Below are 18,388 nucleotides of genomic sequence, written 5' to 3'. Positions count from 1 at the left end.
CCCTGCCTTTGTTTCAAAGGGTTAGATGACCACCTATAACAATCTTGTTCTGCCCACCTTGAGACCATATCTTTGTTTCAGGAGGGGCTAACTTGTTATCCCTATGTGCTGCTCCTGTAACCCCACCTATTTTGCCTGCCAAATCCCCTATTTGGAAACCTCCTAAACCTGAGCTACAAAATAAAAGTCCTTACATCCAATGCTGACCTCTCAAACCTCACCTTAGGGAGAGGCAGCTCATGTACATAAATAAAAAACTTATTTTAATTAATTGCTTGCTTTGATTTGATAATGTGAGTCAGTGGTCTTTCTCTTCCCACCTTTGAGATTAACATTAGTAGGTCAGGGAAAGCAGAGAGTAAAAGATTAAGAATTGGTCAAAAATAGAATATATGTTAGCTAAAGCTATAAAACAACTTATCCTTATTATTACTAAAGTTAAACATCTCCTAGCTGTACTTTTTAGTTAGGGAAAAGCACTTGAACTTCTATATAATGACTGAAAGCTTGTTCTACTTGTTTGTCTTTTAAATTGACGCAGGGGCTGGGGATGTAGCTGTTAATAGAGTGATTGCCTTCAATCCTTAGCAATGCTTAAACTGGGCATGGCAGGCCATGCCTGTAATCTCAGCACTCACATGGCTGAGAGAGGAAGATATGCCATGAATTTGAAGCCAGCCTGGACTCCAAAGTGAGTTCCATGATATTGCAGGCTCCACAGTGAGAGCCTATCTCAAAAGTAATTGACTAATTAAAAACCAAAGAAATACACTACAACTTTATCAGAGATTGGCCAGAGATATATAAACCTGGTCTGAAAAACTATACAAAAATAAACTTTTACTATCCATGAAGGTTCCATGTTCCTATGACATCCTCTCAAAATTAGGGAAATATAGAGAATAAGAAAAAACCATTAGGCATAGGAGTTTCAGGATTATTTTATAGAAATAATTTTTAACATTAATTAATTAACTAAAACCATAAAATTAATTTAAGAAAAGATTATTTCCCGGACCAAGGATAATTCCCTAGCTGACGGTTGTCTTTCCCAAAATGCCAATGCATTAAAATAGAACAACCCAAGTCAAGCAAATTGAGGCACAGCTTGAGTTTATTTATCTCTGAGGTTAATAGTCTCCCCACTAAGTGTTCTGAGACAGGTAGGACAATAAACTATGACACTCGAGAATGAAATCAGAATAGGCATTACTGCTAAACTTGCTGATTTAGGGCATTCATCTGGAGACAGAAAAACAGTTGCTAGAAATAAAATGTGGGTCATCAGACAAACACAAAACAACACTGGCTCCTGCAACAAACTAGAAAATGTGAGCAACACTCTGGGCCCTGTATGATTTAGGGTATTATTTTTGTTTCACACAAAACAAATGTAAAGAGTCAGTCATAAGCTAGATATGCACATAGGTATATAGATATAGATATATTGGCTCAATTTTAAGAGTAGCCTATCTTTTTGAACAATACACAGACATTCATATTAGGGTCTTTTGTTGTTATCTATGGGAAATGATTTTGCAGTGTAGTTCACAAAGCCTCAAACTCACCATCATTCTGCCTCAGCGTCTTGAGTATGGTAGTAAAAGCCAGCACTATGCCCAGCTAAATACCAGGGTCTTGCATATTAAATTCTATTAAGTGTCACAAAACAGACATGTGTATCTCTTGTTACCTTTAAAGGAAGGCAAACTTTTAAAAGTGTCCAATATAAGTACAAGCCACGGTACTTAAATTAAAATCAATTGAATCTAGTGGAATTAGAGATTCCCTTCCTTACTTGTACTCCTAGCTTCACTTCAAGTGCTTTACAGCCATGTGTGCTTAATGACTGCCATTTTTGAATAGGGCAGATTATTGAACATTTCTATCATTTGGGAAAGTTTTAATGGATAGTATTGATTTGAAACTAATAGGGCCAGCCAGATGGCTCAGCAGGTAAAGATGCATGCCACCAAGCCTTGAGGACCTGATTCAAAGAACCCCTTGGTGAAAGGAGGAGGGCTGACTCCTGAAAGTTGTCCTCTCAAGACATGCATGCACACATACAAAATAAAAATGTATTAAGTAAACCTTAAAAAATAAATGACTTCTACAAAACTACAATCACCATAGTAGTCGTGATTGTCATTATTTCCTCAAAAAGTGTTTCGTAGTTCATGCTGGTCTCAAACCAACCACATAGTCAAGGATGACCTTGAATTTCTGACCCTCCTGCCTCCATATCCTAAGTGCTAGATTGCAGATATGATCTACCAAACCTGGTTTCTGTGGTGCTGGGGATGGAAGCCAGGGCTTTATCCATGCTAAGCAAGCGCTCCACCAACTGACAAGACTCTTCTGTCATTTGAGAACGTTTTAGTGTATAGTACTGACTTAAAACAAATAGCAAACCTGTCTGTCAACCTCTCCTGACTCCTAATAAATTGCCAGTATATGAAAACATCCCAAAACCCTAAGGAAAGGGTGTGGTGGTTCTCCATATATTCTACCATTTTATTCTACCCTGAAGCAACTATTAAATCACGTCTTCTCTATTAATAGAAAGAGGTGAATAGAATTTAAAGAGGAGTTTAATGGCATAGGTCGGACTCCCATCATGTTTTCACTCCTATGGTACTTGGTATCAAAATCCATTTCATGTGAAAAGGTGTATTTTCCAAACACACAGCCATGCACAGTTTTCCCCAAGGCACTGTTACTGCTATACTTCCTTCTTTTTCGAAAGGCCCCTGGAAGCCATAAAACACAAGAGCAAGGGAATAAAAACTTAGTATGCTCTAAATGAGTTTTGCATCTCATAGTAAACAGGAGACTATAACCCAGGCAGGGCTTTAAAAGCACAGTAGTCTGTATCACTATGAACTCCATCCCTGACTGACAACCATATTATTAATGCTACTGTAAAGCACAATCTATAAAGTGCACCTTTTAACCAATACATAATCTCCCAAAGAAGGAGTACTCAGATGTGACTTCTAACAATAATTTACCTGAGAGGAAAAAAACTCTCAAGGCATGGGTTAAAGTCAAAACAATCACAGGGGGTGGAGATTGAAAAGATATTGAAAAGAACTGTACAAAACAAAACAACAACAACAACAAAAGAGGTTGGGCTTTCCCAATTCCCTTTTGCTTGAAATATAACAAAGGAGAGTACCAAAAAAAGGACAACCAGTCTTTTGAAAAAGGGTACCAAGCCTCATGTCTATTTCTCTTCACAGCAGCCCTAAGAATAGGCAATGGCAACTTGGACACAATTCTCCAATGAATGGATGGCAGATCCAAAAGCATCGACTCCATCATCAAAATCACCCGCACAGCATAAAGTTCAGAGAGCACTGGGAATTGAACAGCACACTGATGCAGGGGAGTGCATCTGACTCTGGTTCGGAGCAGGCAAAGTCAGGCAGGCATGCCTTAAACTCGAAGGTTTAGAGGGAGCAAGGCAGAGTGCTAAGACAATACAGTGGCCCCTCAGCCCCTAGCCGGCCTTCACAAACCCCATGAGCTAACATCCTAATAGGATATAGATCTGCATTCCCTCTCATTAAGCAAGCTCAGAATACTTATCAGTAGCCAAAGGGTAAAGGCGTTAAACCCCTCTGGAGAGTTTTTGAGACTCGGAGGTGTTCTGTATGGATTTATGTGCATTTTATCCCATAAGCCAAGGTAAGCCATTGAGGGTTTTGAGCTGCAAAGCCATGTGGGAAGACTATTCTAATGGCAGAAGATGGATTAGGAGGATTAGGAGGAGAAAAACTACAGGCAGAAAGTCCAAGCAGGAGGCTTCATAGTAGATAAAAGATGAAGGTGACTGGAACTAAGTTTAAAATTAGTAACATTAATATCATCACCATTGTCATCATCATCAACAACAATTAAGTTCCTATCATATACCAAGCATTGTGCTAAATGATTTATGGGCAATGAGAAATTTAATCTTCATTATTACCATGTAAACTAAGAAATGTTATCTTGTGTGGGTGGACTGTATGTGGTATGGATTGTTAGAGTATAGTCCAGGCCTCATTAATCCACAGCTTCCAGTCCCACTTTTTGAGGCAAGGTCTCACTGTGTATCCCTGGCTGGCCTTGAAATCATAGAGAACTGCCTGCCTGGGTCCACAGAAACTTTTTATAAAGAAACTAGTGCAGACAAAGATGAGGTAACAGCCATTCAGTAACAAAGACTTGGGTTTAAATTAAGGAAGTCCTACCCTAACCTTAGAGCTTAGGGTCTGAAAGCTCAGACGACATTTCCTTGTAGCATGATATAATGCTTGCCTAGCATGGGCAGAGCCTTGGGTTCAGGCCTCAGTACCACTTATCAAGTATGGTAGTATAAGCCTGCAATCTCAGCACCAAGGAGTTAGAAGGAGGAATTAAAGGTAATTATCAGCTACATACTGAGTTAGAGGCTAGTCTGGTATACATCAGACCTTCCTACAACTAAGAGATAGTATGAATACAGTGACTATATTAGGTTGTTGAGCTTACATGTGTATTTCCCCCCATTTTTTAACATTATATCTAGAAGTCAGCCAGGCAGTGGTGGCGCACACCTTTAATCCCAGCACTTGGGAGGCGGAGGTAGGTGGATTTCTGAGTTCGAGGCCAGCCTGGTCTACAGAGTGAGTTCCAGGACATCCAGGGCTACACAGAGAAACCCTATCTCAAAAAAAATAAATAAATAAAATAAAAAATAAAAAAATAAAAAATAAAAAAAAATTTAAAAAGCATTATATCTAGAAGTCAACAGGAAAGTAACACTCTTCTCAGGTTAGAAGTCAGCACGCGATTTAGAAAGAAAGAGAAATGAAATGGGTTCCTTCTCTGACTGACTTGCTTCCAGGATTCAAGGATTAAGGTAGCATGGTAAACTGGGGATGGATCCCAAGGAGGGGGAAGAAATTTACAGAGCTCTGGCTGGATTCAATCCTCAGCATCACTCAAAAAAAAAAAAAAATTAAGTAGCAAGGGCAAATTGGAAGAAGACAATGGAGTTACTACAATAGGAGTCCAGTCTAGAGGGAATAAGGAAACAAAAGAGCCAGAATTGAGTAACACACTCCCTTTAAGAACCCTTTTAATTAGGAAGTAGTTCTGACTTTTGAGTTTGGTCTGCAACAGTCAAGCGAATAAAGTGCATCAACAAGTCCTTTCTCTATTATTTTTAATGCTACCCTGCCTCTTGTTTTGCTATGAAAAGATGATTTCTCTGTTCAAAACATAGTAAATGTTGTTTGGAGACATGCTCCAATGTCCTAAACCTAAAACAAAATGTTATTCAATTGTCTTAAGAGTCTAGTTTTATCTTCTTTTTCTGGCTTAAATAAAGTCTATTTTTAAAAAGAGCGGCTAGTTTTGCAATGTTGTACTTGTAGGACAAAGAGGCGGCATATCTCTTCTCCTTAACCATGGGTTTTTTTTTTCTTCTGCACAAAGGTAGCTAATGATACAAAAACAAGTCAGCAAACTTCCTCCAAATACTAGATTTAAATATTAGATTTTACAGACCACACGTCTCAATCATGAATGTCTTTATATTATAATCTTTTTAAAATATCTTTTAAAAAATCATTTTAGTTTGCCCCATACAAAAAAAAAAAAAAGACTGGGCCAAACTTAGCTTAATTTGGTATAAAGTACCTACTGTATCTTATCAGAGAAATTGTTCTTTTGAGGCTTTTGATAGCTGATGCCCAAAGTCAAGTAAAGGAGGACTTTATTTACAACTAGATGTTGCTGTGACAGAAGTAGACCTACAGAGTTTCTGTTTACCCTTGACTCTCCCAGCTTTTCCATTTGCTCATAAGTTTGTTAACCCCCAACTATATATACTTTTAAGTATCTGTATTAGCAAAATTTCCAGTGTTTTTCTCTAAAAGAATAATTCCTTCAGTTTCTCTAAATCAGGAATTATTAGGTTTTAATACTCATATTGTAGGCATGTCCAACCTTGGTCAAAGAGAGCTGTAAATTCAGCCTAATACAAAATCATAAATGTTCTTTTAAAACATGATTTTTGCCAGCTTTTAAAAAAGCCCTGTCACAATGTCAATAGGTTGGAGATATCTGCAGAATAAATGAAGATCAAAATCAAGAGGATTCAAGGTAAATTGTGATTACAAAAAAGTGAATTTAGCCAGCAATGATTTCCTTATACCCCAAACTGACACATCCTTCTTGAAGTCACAGAGTATATGAAAAATGCATAGCTCTCTATTTTAAAGATACATGTGTCTCCCATGGATTAATTTGTTTTTATTTCTTCAGTACTGGGGCTCAATCCCAAAGCCTTGTAAATGCCAAAAAAGCACACAACACAACTACAGCCTAAACCCAAGTCAACACATGAAAAAAATATTCTTAGATCTATCTCACTCCAGATAATGTCTTCCACTTCCCTAGTTTGATGTCCTATAAAATCTGGATCTTGGTGAGGCTCTTCATTAGATATTTGAGCCATAAAATCCTGTTGCCATGAGCCATGCACTGTGCTTTATCCCCATGGGTCATTCTAAAGCTGAGACAGGGACACTGCAACAAGTTCCAGACTAGCCTGGACTATAGAATGAAACCCTGCCTCAAAACAAAAGTCCACCACATTCTGAGGTATATATTGCCTCAGAAGCAATTTGCATGTCTTCTTATCTCAGAAGGAATGGTCATGTTTCCTTCAGGATGTTAGCTTTGTGGATCTGGCTAATTATACAAAGTGAGGGGAGACCTTTTGAAACAGCCAGCCAGAAGAGCACAGCATCTTAGTACTAAAATAGAAAGGTTACTCTAACTCCAAGCTTTGCAAAAGATACTAACTATAATTGATTGCCCACACCACCAAAGCATGGCACATTTTATAGTTACAAGTGACTGTGATTTTCCTTTTGAACATGTAAACAAGAAAGTCTTAGGAAAATTTGGTAAATACATTAGTCTCAGTTCTCTTAAATACACAGAGGCACAATCAGTTGAGGGGTGGAAGGGGCAGAGTGAGCCAAGGTTATCACTAGTGTTGCCTTCTCTATGGCCTTTTCTTTTCCTTCTCCTTGCATTCCTGCTTGGCTAATTTGTCCTTTTCCCTCTGCATCTTGTCCTGTTCCTTCTTCCTTTGGGACTCACCCCAAAGTGAGTCTCCCTCCAGTTTCTCAGCATTGAGACCATCTTTCACATTGGTGTTTCAGAACAAATGTTTGTCAGAATCGAAGTTTATTGTTGAAGCACCTGAATCATTTTTCTCATCTCTTCATCCTCTTTATCTGTCACATCAGCATACTGGACCAGCAGAGCAGCTTCCCTCTACCTATCTTCTGAAACCACCTGGGTTTCACCAAATCAATCAATCAAAGTGACAATAGCCTACACTTCATCTTTTTTTCTACTTTAATGGTAACATTTTTGACCATCACTCCATGGTTTTCTAACAGATATCAAGGAGGGAATCTTCAGGCTGGAGAGATGGCTCAATGGTTAAGAGCACTTACTGCTCTTCTGAAGGTCCTGAGTTCAAATCCCAGCAACCACATGGTGGCTCACAACCATCCATAATGAGATCTGACGCCCTCTTCTGGTGTGTCTGAAGACAGCTACAGTGTACCTACATATAATAAATAAATAAATCTTTAAAAAAAAAAAAGGAGGGAATCTTCTTCCAAGAAAGTAGAGAAGATACCCAAAAAGAATTAACCTGGAAGCTGCCATCTTTCAAAAGGCTTATAGGGTCAGTCTATAGCTACTAGCTTTCAGAATGAATTCTCTGCTACTAACTTGAATCAAGTTTCTTTTGGTGGGGGCAGACTACATTATTTGTATAAGGTGATTTATGATGAACACTGCTTTCCTTATGGGAGTCTAGAATTTTGATAGATGTTAGACAGAGAATATCTGAGTGACCAGCCCTTTGTAGAAACATCTCAACTCCAAATTTAAAATGAAATTGTATGGGCAGAAATACCACCCACCCACCCAGCCACACACACACACACACACACACACACACACACAGTGCTGGAACGAGGGTGCACTTAGTAATATCACAGAAGAGATTAAGGGAGCCTAGGAAACCTACAAATGAACTTGTACAAACTTTGCTTCCATGTTGTCACTGACTGATCCCTGTGTATATGTACACGATGTCACTGTCATAAATAAATACTAGCTGTGAATACAACTACATTCTGATTTTGACTCAGGAATTACTGAGCATGAGGGTATTCTTAGGTGGAACCCTCAAAACAAGGCTCTTCGTTCAAAGTGTTTTTTGTTTTGTATTTCAAAACAATTAGCTCAAGTTGGCCTCAAACCCATAGTGACTCATCTACCTCAACTTCACAAGTGCTAGGGTTATAGGTGTGAACCACTACCTCCCAAGGTAGTGGCTTTCTTTCTTCCTTTTTTTCCTTCCTTTATTTCCTCTTCCTCCTCCTCCCTCCTCCCCCCTCTCTCCTCCCCCTTCTTTGTTTTTAGAGACAGGGTCTCACTATGTAGCCCTGGTTGGCCTGAACTCAATAGCAGACAAGAGAAGCCTTGAAGTCAGAGCTGTTCCTTCCTCTACCTTTTGAATGCTTGGATTAAAAATATGTACCACCACACATGTACTGCACAAAATGTAAATTACATTTTTGGAGGGGGATGCATGTGTGGAGGTCAGAGGACAAGTTGTGGAAGTCATTTCTCTCCTTCCACCAGATGGATCCTGGGGACCAAACTCAGATTGTCAGGTTAGACAGCAAGCGCCTTTTCTCACTAAGCTATCTCTCTGGCCTGATTTTGCATGTACTTTTCAAGAATTTGTTAAAAAAAAAAATAATAAAATAAAGTAAAAAATACTACCCTAGAATGATAATGCCCTTGAACCAACTACTGTAAGCCTAAAACTAGGAGTAAACAGCCCTTTAGAACTGCTGCCATTCTGTAGAGATAACCAAGTAGCTGACAATTTAGTTCAGTATCTCTAAATCCCCAAATAATATTCGTACTACAATTCCCAAGTACTGAATGATAAGTATTCTCCACTGTACAGAATGCAGCGGGTATAGCTCAGATGTTCTTATTAAAGCCAAAGATTTTGCACCTTGAAGACATAGGCTGCCCAAGTGCCACAGGGTTGAGCATCATCAGAGACAAATACAGGGGAAGGAAGTCATTCTTCCACCATTCACTTTCAAGCCCATAACAAGTAGTTACCATGTTTAAAAGAAAGATGTCTAAGAGCTCTAAGTCAGCTAATATCAGAGCGGCCAACAAAGCAGTCACCTGCTGCAGTAGTGTCAGGGAGTAGCTGAGGCCAACAGTCATTGTAACCCTGCTGTCTGTCATGAAATTATTAGTCACTATCCCTGTGTTTTGGGGGAATTCATTTGTTGTTTGTGGAGGTTTGAGTTTGTTTGTTTGTTTGTTACAAGGTTTTGTGTAGCCCAGGCTAGCCTTGATGACCTTGAACTTCCGACCCTCTTGGTTCCACTTCCAAAGTGCTGGGATTATAGGCATGCATCATCATGCCTGGTTTATATGGTGCTAGGGATCAAACCACAGGGTGAGCATTCCACAACTGAGCTGCACTTCCTAGACTGTTTGGGGGGTTATTTTGCTTTATTGAGGCAGGGTCTTGATATGTAGCCCTGGCTGGCTCAAAATCAATGGTGAAAACTAGAGCAACACTGAATGTTCAGTAATCCTCTCATCTCTGCAGTGCTGGGATTTATAATTATGTGTAACCACACCTGCCAGTAGTTGTCATTCTTGAGATCCCTGCAACCTATTAGGTTTAGACCATCTTCATCTGCTGCCTGCACCTACCACTTTAGTGAAGAGCAACCTGTGTGCTAGATAGCCAGCCAGACAAGGACAAATGGAATGTTGCCTGTCCATAAGGGAAGGCACCAACTTGTGATGCATGAAGAGCCATAGACACCTACAGGTTGACTGAAATTGCAATAAGCACCATTACGAAGGCTTTTCTTCTCTCTAACACTGTATCTGGCTCAGGAGTTTCAGGCAAGTGCTCATCTATGACTGAGCTTCACTCAGAAACGCCCAGCCTCCATGCAGGAATCAATAATCCTCACATAATAGGTGAGTAGAAGGACAGTTAGCCCACATAAACCACACAGTATTCACTTGTTAGCTGATACCTGCAAACAGCCAAATACTTATGAGTGTAGAATTTCTCTCAGCCAACTAACTTGCTCCATTGTTACCTCTTTTCCTACATGAGAGCCTGAAATAATAGAGAACATAAGATAGCTATAAAATGCCATAGCACACATGTGGTTTGGAATTCCACATTGGAATTTTCAACCTGCAACATATTCCAGCCTAAGAACTCAGGAATGTTTTCAAATATGAAATCTCTTGTGCAGAACAACAGCACATAAGTCAATCTATTTGGAGACCACAGCTGAAGCACAGAAGAATCTGGAGTCTCCATAGCCTGCTCCTCATGGTAGTAGCCCTCAGACAAAGTTGAATAGCCACTGCCCTGGTTAAAGACAGCAAGGAATGATCATCAATTTGGTAAGGCAGCAGGCATGTAAGCCATGTAAAGCTGCTCCCATATGAACCCACAGAAAAGAAAAGTATTAGAACTGCAAACTTTTCTGAACAATAATGCCACTGTAAGAAGGCTTATGAGGACTGAAGAGATGGTTCAGCAGTTAAGAGCACTGGCTGTTCTTCTAGAGGACCAGAGTTCAATTCTCAGCACCCACATGGCAGCTCTCAACTGTCTGTAACTCTAGTTCCAGAGGATCTGACACCCTCACACCAATACACATAAAATAAAATTAAAATTATTTTTTAGCCGGGTGGTGGTGGTGCACGCCTTTAATCCCAGCACTTGGGAGGCAGAGGCAGGCGGATTTCTGAGTTCGAGGCCAGCCTGGTCTACAGAGTGAGTTCCAGGACAGCCAGGGATATACAGAGAAACCCTGTCTCAAAACAAACAAACAAACAAACAAACAAAAACAACAACAACAAAAAAGTAAAATTATTAAAAAAAAAAGAAGGCTTACTTATATAACACAAGCTCACATACACCCCTTGTACCAATGCTACCTGATCTCAACAGAAATCCTGCAATGATTGTTTACAAGGGTGAGAGTCTAAGCAACATCACTGTGACAGTCAATCATCCTTCTTAAGTCTAGAATATTCTAGGTAGTTCCTTCCATTTCTAAACTTTCTACATATAATGCATACAATATCCTTAGATGAGAATAGATATAAATCCTATCCAAATTATTATTTAAATGTAATGAAATCTTAGTGAAAATCATAATATTACCTTGATCTTAACTGTTACTGTGCCACTCACCTGTGAAATTAGGAGAACAGAGCAATACCGTCCTTCCTCCCCTATATCTTGTTTGGTTACTGTTTGATGAAGACAGGGTTTCTTAGGCTGGAGATTCATAGTTTAATAGATAAGAAAACATACCTAGCATACATGAATCTCTGGGTTCCATGTCTAAGATAGCTAACTGTGGTGACACATACCTGTAACCCTAACATTCAGAAGTTAGAGGCAGGAGGATCCAGAGTTCAAGGTCATCCTTGGCTACATAGCAAGTTTGAGAATAGCCTGGGCTATGTGAGACTTTGTCTCTAAAAAACAAAAACAAAAGACATGATATCTTGCTATGTACACCAGGGAGGCCTGGAATTCATGATACTCCTGCCTCAGCTTCTCAAATGCTGGGAATACAGGTAGACACCACTACAGCCAGCAAAATATATCCTTTGAATTTTTAAGTGGATAATGTTAGTTAGATAAAGGTAGATATAATCTTGATTTCCATTAATGCTATGATAATGAAAAGAACAGCAAAAGTTTAGGTATAAGGGATCATCAATTGAACTAGACTGAAATTCATGAAATAAAAACTAATTTAACTTTCAGGGAAGACAAAGAAATCAGATCCCCTACTTTACACACTTAACTGAAAATGGAGTCCAAATACACTGTTGAATATTAAACTATGAAAGTGCTAGAATAAAATATTGGGGTAATGATTTATAAGATCTTCCCATAGGAAAAATTTTAGATATGATACTAAAGGTAGAATGCAGAAAAATGAAAGGCTTGACTCCATTCTTCTTTTTTTTTTTCAAAACAAATTCTATAACAATACTAAATTTTTTGAAAAGCTAACATGCTGCTAGGAGCAGGGGTTACCTGTATGACAGTTTGCTCATCTGCTGCAGGTGAGCATTCAGATTCCCGGTTGCTGCAAGCAAGAGCCCCAGGTATGGAGGGGAAGGCCTCATCGGCCTAGAGGAAAACTCAGGATGGAATTGGACACCAACGAAATACGGATGACCTGAAATGAAAGCAAATATGATGTGATTGAATCAAACAGGCATGAGACCCACTACAAAGGTTGCTCTAGCATCGAACAGCAACTCATTCTAAGTACTGATGTGATGAACTTTTATGATTCATTTTTGTTAATAAAATTCCAAATTGCAAAACATATTTCACTTAATTAGAGACCTAGAATTTCTTTGGGGGAATGGTGAAGATGTTAGACTAAGGAAAGTGAAGCAAGAGTTTTTTGAGTGTAAAGATAGTCTCCTTCCTGAACACCAGTCTGCTTTTCTCTTTTCTTTTGAGACAGGGTGACCTGTAGCATAGGCTACCGGTGAACTTTTCTGTAGTTGAGAATGACCTTGAACTTTTGATATTCCTACCTCTATCTCGTAAGCACTCTGATTACAGGTAGGTGCCTCTACACGGGGCTTATGCAGTGCTGGAAATGAACCCAAGGCCTCCTGCTTTCTAGGCCAGTGTTCTACCAAAACAGCTACATCCCCAGCCCCAGCCTGATTCTAGAAGGCCTTTCATTGTTGTCTCAATTTCCCTGGTGTCCCTACACTTGAAGCTACCTGTGACCCAAGTCAAAATCTTGCTGTGTATCCCAGGCTAGCTTCAAACTTGTATCAATCTTCCTGCCTCCGCCTCCCATGCTGGGATTACAATTGCATACCAGGTCCAGGCCTCTTTCTCGAAGACAGCTTTAGCACACTTCTTACAAAGTCTTCTCCATTCCCAAGGGCAAGGTTTCCCAGGATAATCACTTACCTAACAGGCTGTGTGTGGAAATGGCAAGGACAGAAGCCTTTCTAGGAATGGCACCATAAAAAAAAAGAACAGGTACTGGCATATCAGCCTATGCCAACATTTCCCCTTAAGTGTATATGGTCTGAGTAACAAAAGCATGGTCTTTCAACACAGCAATGGGATCAGGGCAACCAGCATTCAAATTCATTTTTATTGATATCTTGTAACACTTGAGTTTTATGTATATGTGCCTGTACATATGTCTACACATCATGCATATACAGGAACCCATGGAGGTCGGAAGAGGTGTTGAATCCACTGGACTGGAGTTACAGACAGTTGTCAACCACCATGTGGGTTCTAGGAGCCTCTAACCTCGGTCCTTTCCAAGAACAGTAAATATTCCTAACCACTGAGCCATCTCTCTAGCACCTCAAGTTAGTCTTTAACTCCCATGCTTCCTGTGTTGAGCAGCCCTTTACAAATGAGTGTATATCATTATGGGGAAATAGAAGCGATTTTCAGTTTCAGGCTCCTAAGAAGCTCCCATATCAGAAATTCATGATACAAAGAGAAAAGTGCCTTTTCCCAGATACCCAGAGTCCTCTGTTTTAGAACAGCCAGAGTTAAACAGGCAGCATTTCTAAATTTGGGTAGAAATTTTCTGAGATTTCAATTTCTTCCCCAAATCAGAACTCAAAAAAAAAAATCTATGTTTATTTCCAGTTTAGAAACACATCCTTTGAACTTATGTCTACTGTCATAATTATTACAGTAGAACATGGTCACTGTACTATACTCCCAAATTTGAAGTATGTATCAAACTGAAGATATTAATATGAATGTTTATAGACAAAAATAAAGGTAAATTTAACTCATTCAATGCAATGTCTTATCAAATGATATAGATATGGGGCCAACAAGATAGCTCAGCATGCCTTATGACCTGAGTTTAATCCCTGGTAGCCACATGATGGATGGGAATGAACTGACTCCCGAAAAACTGTCCTCTGACATTTGAGAACCCACAACAAACCCACACATACTAAATCTTAAAAAAGTAAAAATTTAAGTATAGCTTAGAATTGAAGAATCACAAATCCTTGTCACTAATGGAGACCTAAACTATGAACCACAATAAGTTATTTGCATTCATTAAAACTGAGGGCTGAATAGTATCTTGGGTATTCTGAGCTTCTGGGCTAATATCCACTTACCAGTGAGTGCATACCATTTTGTGATTGGGTTACCTCACTCAGGATGATATTTTCTAGTTCCATCCATTTCCCTAAGAGTTTCATGAAGTCATTGTTTTTAATAGCTGAGTAGTACTCCACTGTGTAAATGTACTACATTTTCTGTATCCATTCCTCTTTTGAGGGACATCTGGGTTCTTTTCAGCTTCTGACTATTATAAATAAGGCAGCTATGAACATAGTGGAGCATGTGTCCTTATTACATGTTTGTTGGAGAATCTTCTGTGTATATGCCCAGGAGTGGTATAGCTGGGTGCTCAGATGTGCTATGCTCACAAACCACATGAAACTCAAGAAAAAGGAAGACCAAAGTGTGGATACTTCCATCCTTCTTAGAAGGAGGAACAAAAACCCATGGAAGGATTTACAGAGACAAAGTGTGGAGTAGAGACTGAAGGAAAGACCATCCAGAGACAGCCCCACCTGGGGATCCATCCCACATACAGACACCAAACCCAGACACTATTGTGGATGCCAGCCAAGTGCTTGCTGACAGGAGCCTCATATAGCTGTCTCCTGAGAGGCTCTACCAGTGCCCGACTAATACAGAAGTAGAGGCTCACAGCCATCCATTGGACTAAGTACAGGGTCCCCAATGAAGGAGTTAGAGAAAGGACCAATGGAGCTGAGGGGTTTGCAGCCCCTTAGGACGAACAACAATATGAACTAACTAGTACCCTCAGAGCTCCCAGGGACTAAACCGCATATATATAGCAGATGATGGCCTAGTCAGTCATCAATGGGAGGAGAGGACCTTGCCCTGTGAGAGCTCTATGCCCCAGTATAGAGGAATGCCAGGGTGAGGAAGCTAGAGAGTGTGGGTTGGTGAGCAGGGGGAGAGGGGAGGGATAGGGGATCTTCAGAGGGAAAATCGGAAAAGGGGATAACATTTGAAATGTAAATAAAGGAAATATCTAATAAAAAAAAAACCTGAGGGCTAGGGAAATGGCTTAGTGGATAAAAGCATTTTCTAAGCAGCATGATCTAAATTCAGATCCCTAACATCCATGTAAAAAAAAGTTAGGCACCACTGCTGGTGCCTGTAGTCCCACCACAGGAGTATTAGACAGGAGTATTTGGGGAGCTTCCTGGCCAGCCAGCCTAGCAGAAAATAGGGAGTTTCCAGTTCACTGAGTGAGCCCCATCTCATGGCAATAAGGTAGAGCATGATAGATATAACAATATTTTTTGAGAATCCTGGCACTTTGGTTTCTTGAAAAGAACACAGAAATATTCTAAGAATGTGTTATTGTTTTAATCCCAGGTATGGGGATACGGGGCTGCTTTCGACTGACTATTATTTGCCTCGTGCTCTAGCAGAAGTGTGGTTTTGCCAGCTACAAATAATTTCTAAGCTTGTGTGACAATTGGAATTCTGGGAACTTTTCAGAGGGTACATAAATTCGAGGGCCCTGAGAGATGGAGTGGGAAGTTGTTGGTCATTTAGGGAAATTAGTTATAGTTTGTTAGTAGCTGTGGTCAAAGAAGAAACAAAAGGAATGAAATTAGATGCAGGAATCTCTTTCTTCTCCTCTATCCTTTTTCTCTCCCATCTCCTCTCTCTCCTCTCTATCCTTGTTTGTCTCCTATCTAGTGTCAAGAGGTGAAACCAGGGGAGATAAAGGGTGGGTAGAAGAACCCACATAGTAGCAAAGATCAGATACAGACAGAAGAAGACAGTGATATCTTTGGATACTCTGGCCTTTGAAAATCCACACACACATATTCACACACACACAAATTAATTGAGCATTCAATAGCTGGTAGCCACTATACTGAACAGGCAGAATAGTTTCTTTATTGAAGCAAATTCTACTGGACAGATCTGATTTCAGAAAATCTAATGGAAGAATACTCTATATTTAAGCAAAAGCCCCCTTGAATTAGAGGGCTGCTCAGATATGAAAGCCTGGTGCAAGGAATGATATCTTCTCTCTCAACAAAAGAAAAAGAGTTGAATGCCGGGCAGTGTTGGTGCATGCCTTTCATCCCAGCACTTGGGAGACAGAGGCAGGTGAATTTCTGAGTTCCAGACCAGCCTGGTCTACAGAGTGAGTTCCAGGACAGCCAGGGCTATACAGAGAAACCCTGTCTCAAAAAAACAAATAAAAAAGGAGGAAAAAGAAAAAGAAAAAAAAAGAGTTGATATGTGTTTATGCAGTATAATCCCAGCACCCTAGAAGTGGAGGCAAGGAGATCAGGAGTTCAAGGTTATCTTCAGCCACCTTAAAGTTCAAGGACTTCCTGGGTTACAAGAGACCCTGTCACAAAGCAAAACAACCACCACCTAGAGTCACCTAGGAAAGGGGAACCTCAAATGAAGAACTGCCTCAAGCAGACTGACCTATGGCCATGTCTATAAGAGATTATCTTTATTGATGAGGGAGGATAGCCTACTGTGAGTGGCACCAACACTACGTTAATGGGTTTGGGGTGTATGAGAAAACGGAGCATGATCTGGAGAGTAAGCCAGTAAGCAGTATTCCTCTATGGTTTCTGCCCTGACTTCCCACATTGATGAACTGTGACCTGGAAATATAAGCCAAAATAAACTCTTCACCAAGTTGCTTTTGGTCATAGTATTTATAACAGAAAGTAAACTAGAACCTTCAAACATAGTAGTACAAGCCTGTGAAAGCCCAGCATTCAGGAGACAGAAACAGGAGGCTCACCACAAGTTTGAAGGCAACCTAGTCTATAGTGCAAGTTCCAGGTAAGCCTCAGCTACTTACTGAGATCCTGTCTCAATAAAACAAAGAAGAACAAAACAGACAAACAAACAAAAAAACAAGGGTTTTAGGAAATGGCTCAGCAGGTAAAATTGCTTGCTTTCACCAAACCTGAGATGACCTGATTCCATCTCTGGGGCCCATGTGGTGGAAGGAAGAAATCTAGAGTGGTCTTTTAACACAAGCCATGGCATGAGACCCATCCTTCATGTCCACCTCCAACAAATAAGTAAATAAATGTAATAAGTTTTCAGAAACAAAAAAAAAAAATAAGAAAAGCTTATTTTAAAAAGGAAGAAAAGTCATCCGCACTTAGAGAAGAAATTGAGCGATACAATTTTAAAGTGAAACACATTAAACATTATAGCATAATATCTAGGGATGTCTTAGAAAGAGAAAAGACAGTCCTTATGCTTCTGCAGAGCTACAGAGAGGCTGAAACACAGATCATGTCACAGCCGGAAACTGACTATTTAAATGAACGGATCATTGCTCAGAATCATTTTATTCAAACAAATTCTCTGTGTGGATATGAAGAATGATGAAAGAGTTTTTATTTTGATGATGTCCTATCAGTCAAACAAAGTACCTTTAAAAATAATGCTCTTAATCACTTTAAAGCACATTCTGACATTCTAACAAATCTCGTGCCTTGTTCCTCTCAGAATCCTTGAGGAACAGTAGGGACTCATGGATACGCTTCTAAAGGGTACTTAAGATCAAAATCTTCTGGGGAATTTGCCTTCATAAAATGAATTCCCTCGTAGTGAGCTTTTAAAAACTGCAAGGTTTTACAGCAGCTCTCATTTCCTTTCCAGCCTTCATTAAATCCGAGGTGTCAATGGGAATCTAAATCTTTGTGAAGAAAGAGGCCTCTTGGTATTTGTTGACAATAAGAGAAGCAGAAGGAAAAGAGAACAAATACTTGAACAAGGTAAACAAGCAGTTGTTTGCTTAAGGAATTCTCTGCCCTCTTCTCATAAGCCAAGAGAGGTGGGTAGCCTTCAGCAGCAATCAGTGATCACACTTTAATTCTACATTAAAGACTCCTAAAGCCCCATTACTATTCTAATTCGAAACTCTACACAGGGCCTAGAGTGGTTTCCAACACTTCCTAGGCAAAGGTTGGTGGATCTCCTGAGTTCTAGGCTAGCCTAGTCTACAAATCAAGTCCAGGATAGCCAGGGCTTTGTTATACAGAGAAACCCTGTCTTGGAAGAACAAAACAAAATGACAACAAACAAAACAAATAAACAAACAAATAAAAAACCAAAACCAACAAACTCTATACAGAAACCAGACAGGGAAGCTGTAATGCTAGG

The 18,388-nt window shown here is 39.7% G+C and overlaps 1 protein-coding gene across 1 annotated transcript in view; it reads right to left on the bottom strand.

Annotated features, from left to right (window-relative positions):
- The window catches only part of Ctps2 (CTP synthase 2), a 122,242-nt gene that overhangs the window by 6,177 nt on the left and 97,677 nt on the right, over positions 1-18,388 (bottom strand). The window contains 2 exon segments of the mRNA XM_031384074.1: positions 11,336-11,394; positions 12,197-12,341. Of these exon segments, the coding sequence (XP_031239934.1) occupies positions 11,336-11,394; positions 12,197-12,341 (204 nt within the window).

The sequence above is a fragment of the Mastomys coucha genome, chromosome X (assembly GCF_008632895.1).
Source record: "Mastomys coucha isolate ucsf_1 chromosome X, UCSF_Mcou_1, whole genome shotgun sequence".
Taxonomy (NCBI): domain Eukaryota; kingdom Metazoa; phylum Chordata; class Mammalia; order Rodentia; family Muridae; genus Mastomys; species Mastomys coucha.
Note: the sequence above shows the minus strand (reverse complement) of the source record. Positions and strands in the feature narration are given on the sequence as shown.